The sequence below is a fragment of the Apteryx rowi genome, unplaced genomic scaffold, assembly GCF_003343035.1.
Source record: "Apteryx rowi isolate R43461 unplaced genomic scaffold, aptRow1 scaffold_91, whole genome shotgun sequence".
NCBI lineage: Eukaryota > Metazoa > Chordata > Aves > Apterygiformes > Apterygidae > Apteryx > Apteryx rowi.
Genome location: NW_020451216.1, coordinates 570,277 through 592,619, shown reverse-complemented (window position 1 = coordinate 592,619; position 22,343 = coordinate 570,277). Strand labels below are relative to the sequence as shown.

General features: G+C 35.8%; 1 protein-coding gene across 3 annotated transcripts in view; it reads left to right on the top strand.

Annotated features, from left to right (window-relative positions):
* WDR48 (WD repeat domain 48) overlaps nucleotides 1–21,379 on the top strand; it is a 28,378-nt gene extending 6,999 nt beyond the window's left edge. For all 3 annotated transcript variants that reach the window (XM_026091559.1, XM_026091561.1, XM_026091560.1), the window contains 18 exons: nucleotides 1,260–1,400; nucleotides 2,458–2,536; nucleotides 2,825–2,907; nucleotides 3,024–3,153; nucleotides 6,689–6,777; nucleotides 7,726–7,827; nucleotides 8,218–8,442; nucleotides 9,840–9,914; nucleotides 10,271–10,373; nucleotides 10,700–10,797; nucleotides 11,437–11,544; nucleotides 11,923–12,019; nucleotides 12,575–12,670; nucleotides 14,809–14,914; nucleotides 16,488–16,575; nucleotides 17,150–17,226; nucleotides 18,075–18,267; nucleotides 19,376–21,379. In XM_026091559.1, the coding sequence (XP_025947344.1) occupies nucleotides 1,260–1,400; nucleotides 2,458–2,536; nucleotides 2,825–2,907; nucleotides 3,024–3,153; nucleotides 6,689–6,777; nucleotides 7,726–7,827; nucleotides 8,218–8,442; nucleotides 9,840–9,914; nucleotides 10,271–10,373; nucleotides 10,700–10,797; nucleotides 11,437–11,544; nucleotides 11,923–12,019; nucleotides 12,575–12,670; nucleotides 14,809–14,914; nucleotides 16,488–16,575; nucleotides 17,150–17,226; nucleotides 18,075–18,267; nucleotides 19,376–19,471 (1,986 nt within the window). In that variant the 3' untranslated portion in view covers nucleotides 19,472–21,379. The remainder of the gene's footprint in view (nucleotides 1–1,259; nucleotides 1,401–2,457; nucleotides 2,537–2,824; nucleotides 2,908–3,023; nucleotides 3,154–6,688; nucleotides 6,778–7,725; nucleotides 7,828–8,217; nucleotides 8,443–9,839; nucleotides 9,915–10,270; nucleotides 10,374–10,699; nucleotides 10,798–11,436; nucleotides 11,545–11,922; nucleotides 12,020–12,574; nucleotides 12,671–14,808; nucleotides 14,915–16,487; nucleotides 16,576–17,149; nucleotides 17,227–18,074; nucleotides 18,268–19,375) is intronic.
* Nucleotides 21,380–22,343: the final 964 nt, after the last annotated feature.

Here is a 22,343-nt window from a genome sequence, read left to right as displayed (position 1 = left end):
CTGCAGAGGGAGGAGATAATTCAGTGGAGGTGTTCCCCTCATTCGCCAAATGGACCTGTCGATTCTTGTGGTGTAGGATCAGAGATTCCCTAAAATGCCTCTTCAGTGATAAGGACCGCAGGAAATTTTGTTCAGTTTGTTGGGTTTTCTGTTTTGCATAACTGAGATCTGATCTGGAAAACATTTTCTTGGTACTGCTAGAATGCARTTACTGGATTGAAAAATTGCTTTCAGATCTCTGGCCCGAGACCACTCCTTAAAAGAGTTTTGAAAACACTGGTACTTTTGTATCCAAATGGTTCCTGCTGTTGTCAGATTGCATTATATCAAGCCTAAAATTTTACCCTGTTGTTGTGACTATATTTTACAGAATCTGGGAAAGAGCGAGCTTAGCTGCCAGTTTCCTTCCTTTTCATTAATCTTGAGGGATTTCCTCATAGTAATGCATAAACCCAGTGTAAGTGATCAGGAGAGATGCAGCTCAGTACGAATGGGGTAGCTCTGAAGACCGCGGTGCCTTRTAATGGTGTTTACTGGACATCACTWATGCAGAGTGCTGTAGTCCTTGTAGCCTGTCTCCTTCTCCCATTAAATCTCCATGTAGTGTTTATGAACAGAACAATTAAATGAACTACACAGAGTCCTGTCAAGTACAGAAGTAAATAAAGAATTTCTGTATTTCRAAAAGCAGTAARTATTTGTGCTCCTTGTTATRTTAGAAAGTAGATAATTCAAAAAAAGATTGTTTCAAAATACTGCTGCTCTTAAAATATCATAATGATAATAGTGATGCAACTTCTAACTCTCTATTTCATATACCTACAGTTACTCAATGCTTGGTAATCCTTAGTGGCTTATCCTMTCCTTTATGAGGCTGGAAAATACTGTCATGCCAGTTTTAGTAACTAAGAAAYGAATTTAAGAAGTGAGATGCAGGATCACCCAGAATATCTGTGCAGAGCAGGGAATTGAGCTAAGGACTTTCTGTGTCTAGGCTTGAGTTGTAATGATTATCTAATCCTTTGGGCTCTCTTTCTAGCACTACTAACATCTTATCAAKGGGTCTTCTSCATTTTTCAGGAAAAAAAMMCAACAACTGAGATTGGTGATAACTCTCAAACTGATAGACTAATTTAATGTTTGTAAAGCTCTTAGTATTTTCTACCCGAGAACCTCACAAAAATGAAATTAGATGGTAGCATCTTATGGCCAAGTCAATATCTTAATACCATAATCAGATTTGTGTAAATGTATTTTAGGTCTCCTATGTGATTAGAGATGAGGTGGAGAAGTATAACCGAAATGGGGTAAATGCACTTCAGCTGGATCCAGYGTTAAATAGACTCTTCACAGCAGGMCGAGACTCTATTATAAGAATATGGAGTGTCAATCAGCACAAGGTAAGCTAAGAGAGGATTCCTCAGTCTAATTTGTTTTTCAAGTTATTGTGCTAGTAAGCTGCTTAACAATTTCTATACCTGACATTAAGTTATTTAACWACTGCCAGTCATTAGCAGTAGGGAAATCATTTTGATATTATTCATATTGTAACAAAAATGTTTGGGATTACAGACTTGCATTTGGGCCTATGTTCCAAAGAACTCGTCACAGCARAGAGAAAACAAAATTAAATATATTATGTTGTGGTCTCCAGTGAGACATAAATACCAGTCACTAGGACCATGTTGTGTTAGTTATGCATATGCATTTTGATGGATTTTTAATTTTGGTCRGTGAATAATTTGTATATTCTGGTATCCTGGAAGGGTCTTCAGTCTTCTTCTCTCTTTTATTGCCATCTTTACTTTAAAGGAAAAAAGGAAACATTGATCAGATTCTCTGCTGGTCCCACTTACTTTCACCATTGTGTTTAATTCTCTAACTAAAGGAAGTTTGTTATAACACTTTGTCATGTTGAGGAGAGAGAACTAAATTAGTAGCCCCACTGAACAAATGTTTTGTAATATGAACTTGAGCACGTTGCTGGACACCAGGAYGTCCCTGTGGAAGATAGGGATGGAAGGAGATAAGGCTTCATAAAGTTCATGGCTCAGAGATCCTTGTTTGTGTTTTGRTTGTTCTGGTCCTCTGCAGAGGAACAGAGTCTGCTCCTGTAAGTGCAGAATAACATTAGCTTGGCAATCCCTGTTGTTTAAGGTAATTTTATTTTATTTTATTTTTTTTTGGTGATACAAACCCAAACACTTTAGGGTGAAATTATATTTGAAATGGACACTCAAAGTTTAAAATATATAGGAATTCCACTGAAGACTAGTCTCTGATCTCTCTGTATAGTTATCTCACAAAAAATGCTAGAATAGTGACTTCAGGCAACTCTGCACTAGGCAACTTTTGATCCATCTGAAGGCTGAAGAAAATGTTACAACCGGATCTGATAATCGTAATAATCTTTTCCATTTATGAAGAGACCTTATAAACTTTTTCCTTCATTTTCAGCAAGACCCTTATATAGCATCTATGGAACATCACACAGATTGGGTAAATGATATTGTGCTCTGCTGCAATGGTAAAACATGTAAGTACTTAAATGTTCAAAAATTACAGCATTCAGAAATTGTGTGTAAAAGTATATTATCTGCTACTTTAACCATTTGAATACCTTTTTCCATCTCTTCTTAGCGTGTAAAATTCATTTATATGATGCATATTGTAAATATGGTAGATGTAAGCAAGTGTTTTAATGAAAATTAAAATGTATATAWCATTTATTTAATCTTTTGAAAAGAAAATTAAGAATAAGAAGAACGTGCTCTAAAGTAGTGCCTGATCCATTAATRTTTGTTCTTTATTCTTTCCAATGCAGTGATATCTGCTTCTTCAGATACTACTGTTAAAGTCTGGAATGCACATAAGGGATTTTGCATGTCAACACTAAGGACACATAAGGTGAAAAACATTTTCTGTAAWTATGRTATTTTATCATTGACAATCTTAAAAATCAAGCTGTAGACTTCAAATGGATAATATCGTTGGTTCATGTTGTTRTACTTACTTTATTACAGGATTATGTGAAAGCCTTAGCATATGCAAAAGATAAAGAACTGGTAGCRTCTGCTGGGCTGGACAGACAGATTTTCCTCTGGGATGTAAATACTCTAACAGCACTGACTGCCTCAAATAACACCGTTACAAGTAGGTACCTAGGGAGGGGAAGCAAATGCAATGTATTTTATTGAGTAGYGTAATCCGTGAGATCTGTTAAAGACTATAGATACTGGTTTCTGTGTCTACCTAACAAAATGCACAAGAAATGTTACTTTTTTTTTTAATATGTACTAACTCCATTTGTTGCATTATATAATAGCTGAAAATCTAGAGCAGCAAACAGTCATGAAGTTTAGAATAGAGGACAGGTCTCTTTGAACATTACCTCCTCAATTATAACGAGGCGCTATTCATCAAAACTAAATAGCGCTTTAGCTTTAGAAGCCTTTCGCTCCTCAGCTAATATATTATAGTCATTTTTTCTTACGATATTTGTCTGTGTGATTTCTGTATGTCATAATTTGTATTTTRTGTAATTACATAGACACTGCAATGAACACAGTACAACTCCTGAAGCAGAATTTAATAACTATCAATTGTATCTGTCAGAAGGCTAAAGTTACTAGATAAATTTAGATACAAAAGGATGCTGGTGCGCAGGGTGCTGAAGTAACACTGAGCACTAATTACACGTAGGGATAATGTACTAGAGGTCTAATGCACTATTTAGATATTAGACAGCGAGGGGAAACTGTCAATAGACCCTTTGTATCAGAATTAATCTTCTATTTCATCGTCGTAATCTTTTAAGTGTGATATGTCCTGCTTCTCTATCCCAATAAATAAAGGCATTAGAGTTACTTATGAGATCTTTCCCCAGAGAGCAATTCCAACACCCCTTTCTTAGAGCAGTTGRGAGAACACTGGTTAGACCCCTCATCTGGGAAGTACGACACCAATCTTCAAGTTCAGTTAGATTTAACTGCTTGAGTGAATAACTCAAATCTGGGTGTTCTGCATCCTGTTTYGTATTGGGTATTGCAGGATACGTTTTGTTGAAAGCGATCTAGTCTGACCATGGTCTGYTTTGGTGCCTGGATCTGGTCTGGAAAAAATATCATTGAAAATGACTGGTCTTTGYTATTTTATAAATGTTTATATGAAAWYTTATAAACACTTATAACATTTGATAAATGTTTGAACAGTAGTAGYGTCTCAGCTGTATGAAYTRAGAAAGACCATACCATGTTGCCACACTCGCTTAAATTCTCTAAATGTACTGTAAGATTACCTGCATCCTCATTCATAGGTTRGGAATGACACCAAGAAAATTGCAGAACAAAAATTTGATGGAATTATGCGAGTTTTGTGTTATCTTATGGCTCCTGGCTGCTTGAATGGGTTTGTGGGGCTCTGTTTTGAAAGATCCCATTTAGAATGGAAATAGCACAACAGATGATAGTAAGAGATTTCAGGAATCGGTGACTCTGTAAAGAAGATGCAGGTGTATAATTGTTTTGGCACTTTTTCTGGAATTACTGTTTTGTCTGCTTCTGAAAGGAGTGTTAATTTGGGGGAGGTTGATAGTTTTTAAAACTGGAGGTGCATCCGTATGGGCRGAATGGTCAGTTTTGCATATGTTCTGTTTGCAGGACTTGTAAACTCAGGCATAGCCTCATGCTGACACGTCTGTGTAGCGTTCAGAAGAGAGATGGCTTGTGCTGAGCTGTTTTGGACTATGGGTGGGCCGGCACTTGACTGCACRTATCTAAGTAGATTTACCTATTATTCCCCAGAAGTTTGTTATCATAGAAGTAATTTATTACCAAACTTTATGGGAATATAAATTATATTTATAATATAAATTATGCTCTCTTGTGTTTGAAGGAGGAATTTATTGGCTGGCTTATAGAGGAGCAAGGCTGCGGATAAAATTGGTTTCTTAGACATTGCAGTGGTGCTATAGTACCAGAATGATTCAAATGAATCATRATTGTGAGGCTGGGAGCACTGGGGAGCTGATGCCTGCTTTGAGCCAAGATCAAGAGGAAGCAGAGGCATTACTTCTGAGATGACAGAAATAAATTTTCATTTCCAGAGTTAGAACAGGAATGCATAAAGGTGGTGGAGGGGTGTTTTTCTTTCTTTTTAAGCCCAAGTGCTCATAAGTAACAGTGTTTCTGTTAGGMAGAGTGTGGTATRTGTCGTAAAGGAGCTGTTCTTCCGCWGTCCTTTCAAACAGCWTTCRTTTCCTCAGAGTGCAAATGAAGACGGTTGCATGCTTTAATTTCTTCCCTGATTATAAGGCGGTGATACACACAAGCCAACATTATAAGGAAGCCTGTTCTTAAAAGGTGTGTGGCAGTTTGCTTTGCCGTAGTTTAAATTAAATGGAGAGACTTTCCTTTTGAGGAGTAGCCCTTTCCAGAAGAGGAGGAAGTAGAGCTTTTTGTTCTGGCATGCATTTTGCTTCTGAGCACTTCAGAGCAAAAAAAATTATGATTCTCTCTCTTGTTCCTGATATCTTGCCCCGGGATAATGCTGTATAGGTGGAAGGGAAAGCCTTTTATAAGTTATTATGGTTGTTGGACAGGGTGCTAACCTTCAAGGGTTTTCAGTACTGCTTTTTAGCTTCAGCTAGTCTCTCAGGGCCRGTGGAAGACTATCACTGTATTTTTGTCTATAAATAATAAATTCTATTGGAAAGGTTACATTTGGATAACTGTAGCTAGTGATCAGGAGAACCCTGAAGTTAACATTTGTAATTCTTTCACTTCGACAAAATGTTTATGGTATTGGGTTGGGAATAACATGGTAGAAACTTAATACAATGATTTAGGTATCGCATGGAAATACATTGCATATTTTTGCTGGCACTATAATTTGGTGCTGTTCTCACCCTGTTTGCCGTACCTATGCTATGGTTTTGAGTCTTTCTGAGGCTTGCAGTCTATGATGATGCTCTCTGAATAGATGATGCTCATCTGCTATGAGGATGCTTTTCCCAGCTGTGGGATTRGTACTTTAATTTGTCCAAAATTAGGTTAGATGGTACGGAATTCCTGAACTSTGATCCGTTCAGTCCTTTACTGGTAGTTGCTAAGCAGTTGCCATTTGGTTTTTTTTGAAATGCAAAGGTAGCATCTGTGCCCAGGTAACATATGTTTCAACGCTACAGGGCAGCTTTACTACCACATCTCCACTGAACTAAGAGAACAGTCTTTAATAGATTTTTGTAGTTGCTTGGTCTGGAAATTTTTCTGYGCTTAAACACAAATCCTATGTATTATAATTTCACTTACAAATACCATTCTCAGATGAAGAGGCTGAGAAGAGCAAGAGTRCCTTGATGATCCTGGCACTGAACTCTGGTGCCAAAATGGCACCGTGATTGTAATGACCATAAGTCTGAGAAGTTRCTTTGCTTTTATAGAGCTGTAGAGGAAGAATCGAGATGGGGTCTTCTAGCAATATGCTAGGAATAGCCTTTTTTTAAAAAAAAAMACAAAAAAAMARCAAAAAAACCCTCTGTGTACTGGGTAAGGGTTCTTTTCATGTRTGATTATCACAGGGTATTAAACCCTGCATTTTGGTCTGAAAAAGGTAACATKTTTGAGTGAATGAATAAATATTATCAAATGGTACCACTAAAAATGAAAATGTTAATTTTATTTTGAAATAGCTTCTTCCCTGAGTGGGAACAAAGACTCTATCTACAGCCTTGCAATGAATCAAATGGGAACAGTAATTGTGTCAGGGTCCACTGAAAAGGTAAGCAAAAAYGTGGTAAGGCTCATTCCGCTTCAGTTCAAAGTTTAATGTAAAGAAAAKAAACAATTTTATTCATTTTTGATTTCAGATCTGCAGCAGCTGTTTTGTTTTAAATAATGAGGATATACATTGCGGTTTTGGTTTGRGATTTTTTAAAGGAGAGGTAGAAAGGATGTTACAAATATCTGCCTCAGTATAAAAATACATAAATTATCCATACAGCTTTAATACTCAGAAGAGACAATCCWGTCATCTAGTTTAACCCTCTCTCTATCAGAGATCRTTATATTTCACTGTARAATCTCTGATTTGGGGGATAGATTATTCAGCTGATTATAAAAACTGAAGCATATACCATAGGTACAAAAGGAAAGGTGCCAGCAATCCATGAGGCCCCTGCAGTGGTGGGAAATGAAGTRACCTAAAGAAGCTGAGATGTTCTCAAGAGAGAGCCTGTGCTTTTTGTTGTAGAGGAAGGTGAAAGACCCCCCCGAGAGTTTTTTGTTTGTTTTTGTTTTTTCCTAATTTCACCTTGAGAGTATTTTATTTCCAACTCCAAATCRATATAGAAATAAAAACAGGATACGCCAGTCAAGCATTTGAGAGGATTTTCAGAATCTCTTTTGTTTTTTGTTTTTTTCCCCACATAATTGTCATGTTTCCAATCACTTCCATTCTTTAATTTTTAAGAATAAGATGGAAAAAGCCAAAAGAAATGAAATGACAAGGGGAAAAAAAATCCCATCTGATTTTTAGAGATGCGTAAGATCTAGTCATGTTCATCTTGTTCTAATGAAATACGTTTTTTGGTAGGGGGTATGTGTGTGTTTGTGTGTGTGTTGGAATAAGGGTCGCTCTACCTGGAAAAGCTTATTTTTCTGTAGTAGCAATGTGTCCATCTGTGGAAAGAACCATATTAATGCAGTCATCCAATGTTTACTTGCCTAGGTTCTAAGGGTGTGGGATCCAAGAACTTGTGCAAAACTAATGAAACTSAAAGGGCACACGGACAATGTAAAAGCTTTGTTGTTGAACAGAGATGGCACACAGGTACGTGGTTTTATTTGRGACAAGGGCATTTTACAGAACTCAAATCTCATTAGTCTCCTTCAATGTAATAGATATTTAATGTCACAGATGGCAGAAAATAGCTTAACAAGAATCTTACAGATATTGAATGATTAATGGAGGGAGACTAGTGAGTGCAAACTCTGATTTAACATGGTACATCTGGGTGTTGTGYGGGGCTTGCTTTTTTTTTGAAGCGGGGGGTTGACATAAAACATCTGGAAATTGTGACTGAAATTGTTAACTGTCACTCAGTTTAGCATAGTGTTAATGGAAAAATGTTACCAGAACAGTTATGGAAGCTCTCTATCAAAAAATGATTTAAAAATATCTAAATACTCACTTGATTTAAATACAACGGTTRTTGCTCAGTGTCTTTCAGGCAGTTCTGATGGGACTATCCGCCTGTGGTCTCTTGGGCAACAGAGATGTATAGCCACGTATCGAGTCCACGATGAAGGTGTTTGGGCTCTGCAGGTCAATGAAGCCTTCACTCATGTTTATTCAGGAGGAAGAGACAGGAAGATTTATTGTACAGATTTACGAAATCCCGATATCCGTGTGCTTATCTGTGAAGAAAAGGCACCAGTTCTTAAGGTAATTGATTTTGCTTAAATGATTGCTGAAAGTTTGGTCACTCATAAAACTTTGTAGTAACTCTTAAAATACAAGACTGTAACTAAAATGACTTGATTTTATAAGACTGGCCGTCTGAATTAGAAATCCTTTTTAGCATTACAGGTTTTCCAGAATATGTAGCAATTTCTATTTGTCAGTAGAATCAGAAAATCATGTTGGAATTCCAGATTTCATGAAAAAACTGTAGATTTTTAAATGTTCCTAGCATTGTTCTTGTTATAAAGCCAACAAGTTTCTCTAAAGAAAATATTTTGATGAAAACCTGTGGCAAAAAATTTAGAATTAAATCACTAACTATAAGGCTTGGCAGATAACCTTAACTGTGTCTTCTGATGCACGTGCTGGGTTTGTTTTTTTTTTTTCCAGCGGTTTGAAATCTCATGGATTAATTTCAGGCTATATTTGAAATAATATATTTAATATGCATATGAGTAATACCTTGTAATTTTCTACGCTAAAAAGTCTTTAAAACGCTAGTATGGACAATGAATTTAGTAAAACATGTAATATATTGCGTGTTGTCTAATGAAATAGTAGCTTCGGGTATAAGATGATGTAAGAATGTGTATAAAAAACAAGTGTTCACTAAGACAYATCTCCAATATATTGGCTTTATCTCCTAAGTCACAGGTGAAATGTAACAGTCTGAAGAACATAAATGCCTGGCTGCTATCTAAACTATCAAAATTAAAAYATTACAGAAACTTAATATACTTCAAACATGAAAAGTTGTTTCCCCAGACCCTTGTTCACTTTCAGTAAACTAAACCATCATTGCCAAAGCTTTAGGAAAAAAAATGCATCTTAGAAGCAGTATATAGGCATATGACTGTTAAAATATTTTGCTGCACATAGGTCAGGAAGTGTCTCTAAGATCTTAGTTACAGTGGTTCGTTGTTGTCCGAAAAACTTAACAGCAGAGACAAACGTATGAAGTTCTGCTTTTTTATTAATCCTGAATTTTCTACATTCTCYTTTTAAACATTCGAAGTACTGAAGTGCAAGGTAGTTTATAAAATATTGTGCTACTTAAATTGTCCATTGTACACGATTGCATCACGATAGGAACAACTTTAAGTAAATACWTGGTATTTATACATGCTGCACCTACTTTTTGCCCATGCCAAGAATTTTTGTTGAATACTTAAACAATTTCTCCAAAGTTTTAAAAAGTGCAACTTAGCTATTTTTTTCATTTAAATTTTATATTTCTTTAATAAACCTTCAGTAAACTGAAAGTAGTGTTGCTTCTAGAGTGCATCAAGTATGGCAGCAGGCCTACCCAGAGCAAATATTAATTGGACAGAGCAAAATTAAGCTAAGCATGTCTGAAAGCATCTGTCTTAATTATTTAGATGGAACTTGATAGATCAGCTGATCCTCCTCCAGCACTTTGGGTTGCAACGACTAAATCCTCTGTGAATAAATGGGTAAGTGATACATTTTACGTTCTGTGAATTCAGTTAAGTGGTCATGAGATATTTGCTGTCTTGGTTTGGGAACTCTTGGGCTGTTGCTTGCAACTGGACTCTGACTCGCTAAGATGTATATAAGCTTTACTTAAAAATCATTAAAATCTGCTAATATTGAAATTGGCCAAAAGACTTTAAGCTTTACATTACTTCCTTTACTATCTATTTATGCTGCTTCTAGAAATAAATGATCTTATCCAGTACTGGGCAGCTAAACATCTGAACAGCAGCATGAACTGGCAGTTATTACTCGTAGATAAAAGCAAAGTTTATAGATTGTTATGAATGTGCCAAAATTTTGTTTCTTTCTTTAGACTTTGAAGGGAATTCATAATTTTAGAGCATCTGGGGACTATGATAATGACTGTACCAATCCTATACCGCCCCTATGTACACAGCCTGACCAAGTTATAAAAGGTAAACAGCTGCTTTGCAGAGCATCTTATACACTATGTTATCATTAGCAGAAATAGCAGATTTTTAAGACTGTCTCAGGCCTGTTGATACTTCATACTCTGATTTCAACAGACAGGAAGACAATGTAATTATCATTTACCTAGTGTTAGKTATAATAAAAATAATATTTAAATCCTTGTGATATTCAAGTCTTATAGTGAAACAAAAGAGTAATCACACATGCGTAGTATTATATCTTTTCATTTAATGTATTTCATTAAAAGGTTTAATGAAAATATATAAATAAATAATCACTCTAGTGACCTTAATTTTTGTTTGTTTGCTAGGGGGTGCTAGTATTATTCAGTGCCACATTCTTAATGACAAGAGACACATACTAACCAAAGACACAAATAATAATGTGGCATACTGGGATGTCTTGAAGGTAAGTATATAACTTTTGATTAAACATCTACTGCTGGATAATTAATTACTTTGTACTTGTGTTTTTTGATATTTCTTAGTGTTAAAGATTCCTACAGTAGAAAGTAAATCATCTTGCTGTCCCAAAACGTAATGCAAACTTTGTTTTCTTAAAGGGGAGGGGTATTTCTGAGCTTTTCTGCATCTTAATATCTTTATTCACCTGAAATTCAGACCCTTGAATCCTCTCCTGTAAATAGTCACCTAATTTAATTGTGTCTGTTATGATCCAACTTTATTTTGAAGAGGCCAGTAGAGGCCATTGGCCACCTCTGCCCAATGCTAAATATAATAACATAAAAAGTTTAGCCTGCAGAAGAGAAACCTGTGTTCCAGGCCCTAAGTCTGCTGAGGAACCCACATATCCCAAAAGTGTGCAATGACTAGTAGTCTRTGGAGTATGCTAGGAGATTGAACTTACCACTTCTCCTGTTAGTTGGCTAAGTAGTAGGTAGGAACGTAGGACCAGAAGGAAACCTAGCAAAATCACCCCTTCATGTGGGAAGGGAGAGACTTGCTTTCTGGTCCCTGATTGTTGCAGTTTTYCTTCATCTTGCTTTACCTGGAACTGAAAAACTTCTGTGTTTCTTTTGATGTACAGGCATGTAAAGTTGAAGACCTTGGGAAAGTAGATTTTGAAGAGGAAATTAAGAAGAGATTTAAAATGGTGTATGTGCCAAACTGGTTCTCAGTAGACTTAAAAACTGGGGTGAGACACAACTCCTAAATCTGTTGTTCTAATTTTGATGACTGTTTGTTCACAAAGGTCTTAATATGTTACAAGTTTAGAAGAACGGTCATAGTTTACCTGATGTGTTTGATTCCTTTTRATCAGCAAGTAAGCGAATTCTCCATTCTTAATAATCTGTATCATCATTACAGAATTTTTTTTTGTTGTGGTTTAAATCCACCAATACCAATTATGAATTAATGTAATTTGGCAAATGAAGCACACTATCATTTGTGAAGAAATTTTGTTTTGTATTTCTAGCTTAGTGTTTCTTCTGCGTACACGAAGTAAAATTATAGAGTCGTTTAATACAAAACAAGTGTTTCATTCTTCTTTCTGGTGGTCTTTTTCCAACAGATGCTGACAATTACTTTGGATGAAAGTGACTGCTTTGCAGCTTGGGTATCAGCAAAGGATGCTGGATTTAGCAGTCCAGAYGGTTCTGATCCAAAATGTAGGTTTTAACTAATATTAATGTTTTATTGAGACAAAAAAAAAAATACACAGACTAAATTCCAGTATTTATGTTACAAAATATTCCATTGTTAGATATGTCAGTAGTTGCTTGGGCTTTGAGGATTATTTTCTTGGGACTAAATTCTGCAGAGAATTCTCCAATCAAAAATTTTTTTTCTGAAATATTTCAATCGTGTTCAGGTTTTCTGTTTAACTTGACTTTTGACCTTCAAGAAGCAAAAAGGAAAAAGTAATATTCCTCAACTTGGAACTATTACCTAATCTAAAGAATGTTATAGCTCATGAGTGATTCTAGAGTAATGATTTTTGAAAATTTAGTTTAGTCTTTTTGAAAAATTAGCTTTTACTGAAAGATTGTAGTGTGCAGTTTTGAGTTTGTGATACACAAATGTCTGTGCCCATAAACAGTTCATTATGGGGATGGAACTACTCAGACTTTATGGAAAGTTTTTAGCTGTGAATTGAAATGTAGGATGTTACAGTGCCTGTGATTTTTATGTAACTATAGTTTTGCGTAACAATGTCTCCATAGTAAACCTTGGAGGGCTTCTACTACAAGCACTTCTAGAGTATTGGCCTAGAACACATATCAATCCAATGGATGAAGAAGAAAACGAAATAAATCATGGTTAGTATTTTAGTATTTTCCTGTTTTAGGATTTGTTCATATGTTTTTATATATCTGTTTCTTCTTGAACAGAGCTAGCTGGACATGCTTTTTTATAACTGTCTCAGTGCGTACTRTAGTTTTTAATGTTTTATAGTATTTTTTAAGTTTGCTTTGCACTAAAATGTGCTGAGTAGCTTTTTCCTTCTAAAAATGCCAGCAAAAATATTAAGAACTTTATTCCATAAGAAAATAGGTGAATGATTCTGAAGTTTCAGAAATTCTATGCCTTGATGAAAAACAATTTCTGGCAAAATTAAGCTTGACTCTGAAAAGACAGTCTAGATTATGACAGCAAAGAGCAATAATTCATTTATTTGACATTGGTCAGTACTTTCTTGACATAATTCTGATTTGCTTGTARGCATTATGAACCATAAAAAATAAAAATTTATTGGAAATAATTATATTCARTGGATATTAAAATAATGCATGGAGTAGGTCTATACAAAACCATCTTAAATAGTGGTGTTTAAGGTAATAATGCTAAGTCTAATCAGGCCTCAGGTAAAGAGCACAGTTGTGTAAAATGCAAGATAGTGGCTAAATYTGACAGAACGAAAGAGCTCAGAAGCTTGGATTATTTTGAAATGAATTCAACCCAGGTCAGAGTTGACTGAAAATTCTTGTCTTTGAGTGGCAATTACTGCTTTCTACATATAMTGCAATTAACAGAACTGTAAGTTCAGCAATATCTTGGCATTTTGTGGCAAGGATTGTGCCAAGAGTCCTTTCTTCCTTCAAAAGTGATCTCCGGATAGGGTTATGGCACTTTGCAGGCTTCTCTGGACAAATTTGCTGATGCTCATACTTACATGTATTAGAAGACTACAGCTTGAGAGCCAAACAATATGAGAGAAGTGTTAACGGGCAGAGTTTTGCGTTGTTGGAACACTGATGCTACGCTACCAATTTGTGTGAATAATCATGGATTAGGGGAACGTTCAGAATGTGAATAACGGAATCAGAATCTTCATTTTGCTTTTAAAGTGCAAAGATTAAGAAGCTGACACTGGCCAGCGGCTTAAGAAGAAAAAGTGCATTTCTTGGACATTGTGAAAAGAGATGGGAACTTAATATCCACTTGTTTGTTTGTTTGCTTCAATGAGATGTTGGTTGAACCGTTATGAGGAAATTTGTCAAGCCATAGGATTTACCCTTGCTCTATTTTCAGYTTCATATTTGCCCCTTCTAATATGGACTTAGATTTTCCTTTTTGAGCTCTTTGCTTGATATGATTTTTCTGACCTTTCTTTAACTATATCTATTGCTGATAAGACAGCTAAAGAATTATTCATCTCGTGAGCCTATGCCATTTAAATTTATCGTGTTACCTGAATTCAACGTAATGTTCAAATTCAGTAATTAGATGATGCAACGTAACTGAGGTGGTCTTTGCTGAGTGGAAGCAAGACATCTAACTGTGTCTATCTTGTATTTCAAAATATCYGACTGACTAGAAGTCCTGTGCTCTTCACCAGGTGCATAAATAAGGCTTTTATTTTTTTTAATTATATCTTTTGCATCTTACGTGGAATCTGGTTATTCAGTGCTTAAAGACAATACTGCTAGAACTAGCTACAAATATATTGAATTTAGAGTGCAGTAACTTCAAGGAAGTGTGAGGCTAAGGTTTACTAGTTTACTGTTCTGATATCTGGCAAATCCAGGTAGAAGGGCAAAGCTGATGCTTTATGCAGTGCCCTTCAGAGTTCTGAACTGTCAGTGTAGAAGGGGAAAGAAAAAGTGAAGAATCTTTTYAGTTGATTTCCAATACATGTATTGTTCTGTTTCACAGATTCTCGTAATTCTCTTAAACTGCAGAAAACTAGTAATCGGTTACTGGCTCATGATCTCTACTTCCCTTTTCTTAAAGACTTTGAAATAGATCTCCCACAAAGCTGTACTGAATTCATTATTCTGTAGTTCCTTTTGCTATGTGTTGGAAATGTGGGGTTTCTTATTTATACTAAGCTTAATTTTTGTTTTAATTATTCAGTTCATTAGCTCTAGGTGGAAGAGACACTTTTTTTAGTCTATATATACATCAAATTTTAAGGCCTAGCGCAGTCTTACTGTTGTGTATATTTTTTCAACAGTGAATGGTGAGCAGGAGAACAGAGTACAAAAAGGAAATGGATACTTTCAAGTGCCACCACATACACCAGTTATTTTTGGTGAGGCTGGAGGACGCACTTTGTTCAGGTATAAAAACATAAAAGCGTAAATTAAGTGGCCAAGCAATCGCTTCTTTGTGCAAGTTGAAAGAAATGTTATCAAAGTATTAAGRCACACCCTTGGCAGACAAAATTGGCAGCTGTTAATGACATTCTTCCTTTGTCTAAATAAGTGTATGGGTTTGAACATCAACAAGCTGCGGAGTTTTACAACGTTAAGGGTTGTGCAATAGTTCTTTGTTACATGGCGTTATAGCTCTGAGCCCTTCTTGGTTGCCGTCTTTCTGCAAACCATTYGATTGAACATTGTTTTAGGATGAAATTATACCACTTCCGATTCTGATAGGACTTTTACTATGGGTCTGTTGCATTGGTCTTTGAGCGTTAATGACTCGGACAAAGAGGATCCTGCTCTCTAGGGAGTTGGTTCCTGCTCCCAGAATTATACTTGGTGGCCTGTGGGTCTCCAGGGTTATCTGCTCTGGCAAGTAGGAGCAGAGGTTCAATACTGTAATGTAACATGTACTGTAATGTGTAAATACTGATTATCCTTGGGGTTTTTTTGTGTTTTTTTTTTTACTTTGAAAAGCATGACTTTGGTATATGATATATCATAGAAAGTTTAATAGCACTGCAAAACAAATACCAAGTTTTCAGATACTACGAAGCATTTCATATTTGTTAATGTAGTGGATTTTAAACTTGCRTGGGGATTCCAGTTTGGTTTACGTTTTTGTTTCCCAGCCAGCATAGGCTCCAAAACTCTGCATCTTTCAATCCAGGAGTTGATCAGTAAAATAAACTTACTTTTTTCAGCTTTGAAAACTGAACTTTCTCTGCAGTTATCAATGTATTTACATTGTAGCTGGGGCTTAATCTTTGCGTCCGTTCTGTGCTGGCAGACCTTAGGTCTTTTCAGTGTTTTCTTAAGAACAAGCTGTATAAGGCATTGTTTTAGGCAGCCAGCCACACACATTGGACCTAAAAACTGGCTTGCGAAGTCTCCAGTAAAATACTTGATTAGCATTTCTAAAACCAAAATGAGCTTGAATTTAAAAGCAATTTAATATGGAATCCTGAAACACACGCATGTGGCTGTGTTCACCATTTTATGTGCACATTTCTTAAAATTAGTTTTAGTCTTTTCATTTTCATTTGATGAGATGTTAGCAGATGCTTTCCAGGCAAAGCCGATTTTTTTTTCCTAAGCAGAAAAGAACTGCCATATGCCAGTTGCCTGTCCTGTTCTCCAAATAGTTTTTTTACTTCATCACACAACTTCTGTAAACCATGAGCAAAGTAGGTTTTTTCCTCTCTGTGCTGTAACTTACAGTCATCCGAGATGCTTCTCCTCCTTTTTGCTTTAGGGATCTGCCCTCTTGCAACTACTTTTCCTGGTCTTTATAGGAAATATCTGATCACTAATATGTTTGATCTCCTAAAGGGTCGGCTAATCAGGTTCAAGCTCCCTGTCTGTTAAAAGGGCAGATCCCTTCCTGATTTTCTGATTTTTTTTTTTTTTTTTTGTATTACACGTAACAGTTACTGGTTGCCTCGCGCTTAACTCTCTCATTCACAAAACTTATTTCTGTGTGTCTTAGGTTATTATGTCGGGATTCAGGTGGTGAAACTGAATCTATGCTTCTAAACGAAACCGTGCCACAATGGGTAATTGACATCACTGTGGATGTAAGTCACGTATATARCTTTTGCTTTGCTTTTCTCTTTTTAGGTGAACTACAAATTATTTAACTACACTCAATCTGAAATGACACTTTAAATCTTTACTCTGTGCCTTCATATATTGTACTTTAAAATAATTGCTCTTGAGGACGGTATTTCAGATTCCTTGAGCATCTCATTATTTTTAGTATGGCCAGTTAAGCTTTTTATTTGCTTTCTTTTGACAAAAATTATTAGAGAAGGAATTCAAAGTAATGTGTACAGTCTGTATTCTTTTAAAGTGTGGAGCCAGGTAACAGAGTACTCTTCCTATAGCTGTAGTCTCTTGATACCTCCTAAATTCCTTTGAAATTAACTATAATCTATATAAAAAGGCTAGATATAATATGTGCATCTTCTAGATTGGAGCGTCTCAGGAGTATGACTAACTTGGAAGTTGTTTATGGGAGTTCTGTTGACTGAAAATCCCTCTTGGTTTTGGTAATTAGGAACTGAATATACTTCACACACAGCTGGAGGAAATAGGAAGTGATAACAGTTCACTCTAAATTTATTACTTTTTAAATTTGTTTCCTTCTAGAAAAATATGCCCAAATTCAATAAGATTCCCTTCTACCTCCAACCTCATTCATCTTCAGGGGCAAAAACTCTAAAAAAGTAAGTAATGCATATTTGACTCTCAAATTTGCAATAAGAGAATAGCAAGCTCAAAAAACCAGTTTGCCAAAGAGAATCGCATTGTGCTTGATGAATTCATAGAACAAAGTTTCAAGTTATTAAGCAGCAACACTCTGAAATACTGGATTATATCAGAATATTTGGAAAAACTCTAAGAGCCTTTCTGTTTTAATAGACAGTTGCTTACATTTGTGCTAAGAACTAAATACTGAAGTTTGACTTAGTATCTGATGCTTATGGTATTTCATCAGAAAACAAAAGAATGTATAGATTGCTAAACTCTTCAGACCCACCATTTTACACTCGGTCATGTTTTCTGTTTCTAACAGTGATCAGTAATGGCTTTTGCCAAGGAAACGGTATGAAACCTCACAGTAGGGAATGCAAGGTAGTCTGCCCATCACCTTAGCTGCAACTGTGGGCTGCATAGGTCAGAAATCAATACAAGTCCTCAGATATGAAGTCAGTCTTGTGGACAATATACCTACCATTTATCTGCAACAATTCCGGGTATTTTTCATGAATGTCTAGTTCTCAGTAATCCCTTTTCTAGTGAAAGAATGAGGGTTGTGTACAGTACTCTTAATTGAAAGTTTGTTTTTAAAATAACTTATCACTTTGAGTCCCCTTTCTCTGTGTAAATTTTCAGATCAGTAGCTGTTATGTCATGCAGTATTTTGGATGATCCCGATAAGCTCCTTATAATATAATAAATTTAATAACAAGTTATCTTTTATATTTGTGTGGTTTGCTACGTATAGGGTATTGTGAAGATAAGAAATCTGGCTGCTCTGTTTTTTCTGGCAACCTTTGCTTATTTTATATAGAGATCGACTGTCAGCAAGTGATATGCTTCAGGTGAGAAAAGTGATGGAACATGTTTATGAGAAAATCATAAACTTGGATAATGAGTCTCAGACAACTAGCTCTTCCAATAATGAAAAAGCAGGAGAACAAGAAAAAGAGGAAGATATTGCTGTGTTAGCAGAAGAGAAGATTGAACTTCTGTGCCAGGATCAGGTAAGTTACTCAAGTGTTCTAGCCTCTGAACAAAAACAGTGTTTAATGATGAATCAGTTGTGAATTTCTGAATACTGATCTTGAAATATGCTATAGATAAACTCTTCCCTTTGAAACTAAGTGAGTGTTTTGACCTCATATTAACTGATTGCCAGCACAAGTTCACACAGTTGCAGATAGCTGGATCAAAGAATTTATACAGTTTGCCTATTTCACTGGTTCTGAGAAGTAGCCTTTCTAGGATTATTTACTTATACTGACACAACATATGGACTTAAGAACTTCTATGGAATTTTATTAAGTAGCTCTTAGTCTGATATTACAGTTCTCTAATTATGTTCAGTGGAGTATTTTTAGAATAACGCTTCAAATTTTATACTGAACAAATGAGTCCTCCTATTTGGGCTCTTGTATGTCTTCTAAACCTCTTCTCAATCAGAATACTCATGAAATAAGCCATCATCATAATTCTCTGCAGTACAACTCAGATTAAATAGCTGAGCAAGTTGTTTATTTTTAGAACATTTCTAGCATTTTTTGCATGTTTCTAATTCTACATTTTCAGCAAAGTTTAGAATTTTTCCAAAAACAGGGATTGTATAGTAAGTGTAATAACAAACTCAAGACATGCAGCTGCACAGTTGCGCAAAGTTACACCAAACTTAGCTGTTTCTGGAACAGACTTACAACATTTTCCTGGTGATGATTCTAACRGAAGCTACAACACCTATTTTGAAAAGTTATTTGTAGCATACATTTCTGGAAGTATGTGAGGCATGATGAGCACTGAGACACATAAAGCAGAGCTGAATAAAAAAGCCTTGTGATTTGTTTGGAAGTGTTCTTCTCAGTATGACAGTTGCTTGTGTGAAGGTTAAATATTGAGGGGATGGTTGTTATATGAAGTTGTATGTTACATTAATAAGACCTTTCAGTAATGTTATTTACCTACAGATTTACTTGCTAATTGAAAAATCTGAGCCTTTGTATCGTTTGTCTTGGATGCCAATTCACTATAGAAGTGTCTTGCACAACCAAGGTGTTTTATCTTTGAATTTCTGACARTCCAGCAGACTTGTAGAATAAAAGGTGAATTCTTACTGTTCAGGTTTTRGATCCGAATATGGACCTTCGAACTGTAAAGCACTTCATTTGGAAGAGTGGTGGTGATCTGACGCTTCATTATCGCCAGAAATCAACGTGAAGGGAGTGGTGGACTCAAATGGTTACTCATTTACTTGACCATACTGTACTGGTTCCAAGAGTAGTACTATAGAAGCCCACTGAACCCCTAAGGTAGATGAGACTTCTAATGACTCAGTATGGACGGAAAGTATACATTTAATTGAAGTGACTAATAGATCTGTAATATAGAGGAAAAAAAAATCTATATGACTTAAACTAAAGTCTGTCCTAGTCTCAGCCAATGAGATGGGAAGTCCCCGAGTGGTTCGTGTTGTGTGAGGTGTACAGAGAATGGATGATAATCCAGTGCAGACTTTTGCTTCCTCCTTTTGGCTTTTGTTTTTCCAGAACATTATATCCTCATCTGCTCACGCTTGATATGAAACAGTTTTGGCCATATTAGTTGCTGTGTTCACAACATAATTCAGAACTGCACACAAGGTATTTTTAGTACATTCCATTCATAAAGTACCTACAGTGGTTTTTCACAGGTTACTCAAACATTTCTGCCACTTAAAGAAATTTGGAAAAAACRCAACAGAAACAGCTATTGCATACTTGAAAGAACTGGCCCATTTAATTGTAAGTGAAGGGTTAACAATAGACTTGTTTTAGTACCGCAACTCAAATGTTGCTTTAGAGAGCTATTGACATGCAGAATAAGAACACTAGATAAATGTTGTAGCAGGGTCAGTCCAGTGATGCTGTGCATCATAATAAAGTAAACATGCTTTGCAGCAACTTAAGAAATTTTTTAAAAATACACATAACTACTTCCTGCACTGTGTCCTAGTTGTTCTAAAGACACGCTAGTCAGAATTTCTGGTAACTGTGCTCTAAACTTATGTGACATTTTGTTAAAACTTCAGACTATTCTGAAAATAACTTCATATGTTTAGTGTTGAACTTTAAAAACTCCACAGCAGATTTCATATCCATRATATAAAAATACATATTCCTTTTTTTCCAAAGTTTTATATGCAGGGTTTTTTGTTATAGATGTATGCAGATCTTCTTTTCACTGTTATTTCTAAAAATCGATGGCTGTCATAGACTCATAGTAGTCTTTTATAGAGTTTAACTTATTGGGGGGAGGGGGTAAAGACATTTCAACTTTTGGTGAGAAAATGTGGGACTGTCCCAGAAAACCATTTGTATCCAGAAGAAAAATACAAATCCTCATAAAGAAATTGTGTAAAAATGACTCTTGTCTGAAGCAGAAGCACAAGTGCCTTCAAAGGGCAGTATATTATTCGAGTTTCTTCAGGAGACATATGCTCTTGCCCTTCCTGTATCTTGCTATCAAGATTTAGGTTGAGGCCTAAAGAAAGTCCYAATAGATTATATTACTGGGATTGTATTGGTCAAACAAAAAGTAAAATATTTTTCATTGTATTTTATTTGAAAAATATTCAAATCATTACCTTCTGCRCTCTTAACCTAGCGAAACAAACTCATTGCTTAAACAAGAAAATATGGTTCAGAATTAAGCTAGCATGTCTTTTTCCCATCTTTTGGAAGAGTCAGTTTCAGTTTTTAAACCCCATTTCTGTGTATACTCAGTTTGACACAATTGTGCTATAATGGCACATTTTTAGTGATATTTGTGAATTAAATTGTTGAACAGAATTGTAATTTCTATTGATAAATTGTCCTGACTTGTATTTATTAATAGCAAGGGTCTATGCTTTGTTCTAATAGACACTTTTTTCTTTCCCCCCGGTTGTCTTGCTATCTCTTTGTATACATTGTAATTGCTCCCAGTTATTTTGTCTGAAATCGGCCAAGGTCTTAACTTTTCTTTTTTCTAACCATCCCAAAATTGCAGTTTCRGGAAAGATTGACAGAAGAGTCTGCAATGCCAGAAGGGTAAATGATCTGTTTCACAGTTGTATAGAATAAAAGGCTTTAGTTAAAATATTTTAAAGTTGTTTTGTCTATTGGATCACTTATGCAAATTTAGAAATTGGACCAATCCCACTAAATGGTTGTACTACAAAGCACTACAAAGGTGGCTCAAATAATGGAATGGYTCAAGTAATTGCAGTGCCTTCAAATTCCCCTGATGAAGATCTTGTAATATGGTTGAATGTAAGAATTTGGTGGGCATGCAGGTCTTCAAATGCAAGCTTTGAGGTCCTGTTGAGGAGGAGAATGTACTCAAGTAAAGCTGTTTGCATAGGCAGTGCTTCCTTCTGTACTACAAAAATACATTGTGCCAACGTACTACATCGGAAAGTAGTCTCCTGCTGTAAGTAACTGGTGACTCAAGCCATGCTGACACCGAGTCTTCTGGATGTGAAAGTTTAGCACTGTAAGAGACAAGTGGGAAACCAAGATTGGGTTATGTGATGCTGGAAATGATCCTGAAAACAGAACACCCAAAGCCTCTGCTGTGGGGACTGTCAACAGGGCTGCTCTCCGAAGAGGAGGCAGCTTTGTGCTGAGATTCAGTGACCAGACGTGTTCCCAGATACAATCACAGCTCATTGGAGCATTATTACTAAAAGTAGAGTTCCTGTCTGTCAGAATCRGAGGAGAGGCCATTGATTTGCAGAGGTTTCCTTAATTTACAAGTTCATATTGAAAAGGACTTGTAAATCTGTTTAGTGGCATAATSCGTACTCAGAAAAACATTTAATTTTCCAATAACAGGTGACTTTCTCTTAGGGTTAACACTGAAAACAGAAGAGCTAGATTCAGCAGTTATAGCTGAAGTGCTAGTATCACTTTAGGAAGGGAAGAAGTACTTGAAGGATTTAGCAATTAACTATTAGAAGTGCTAAGAAATTACTCGAAACAAGCCCTGGGCAAGAGATGATAATGTGGTTCTACCTCATTGCCAGCACTGGCAAAAAAGTGACTTGGGATTTATTAGTTTGATTGTTCAT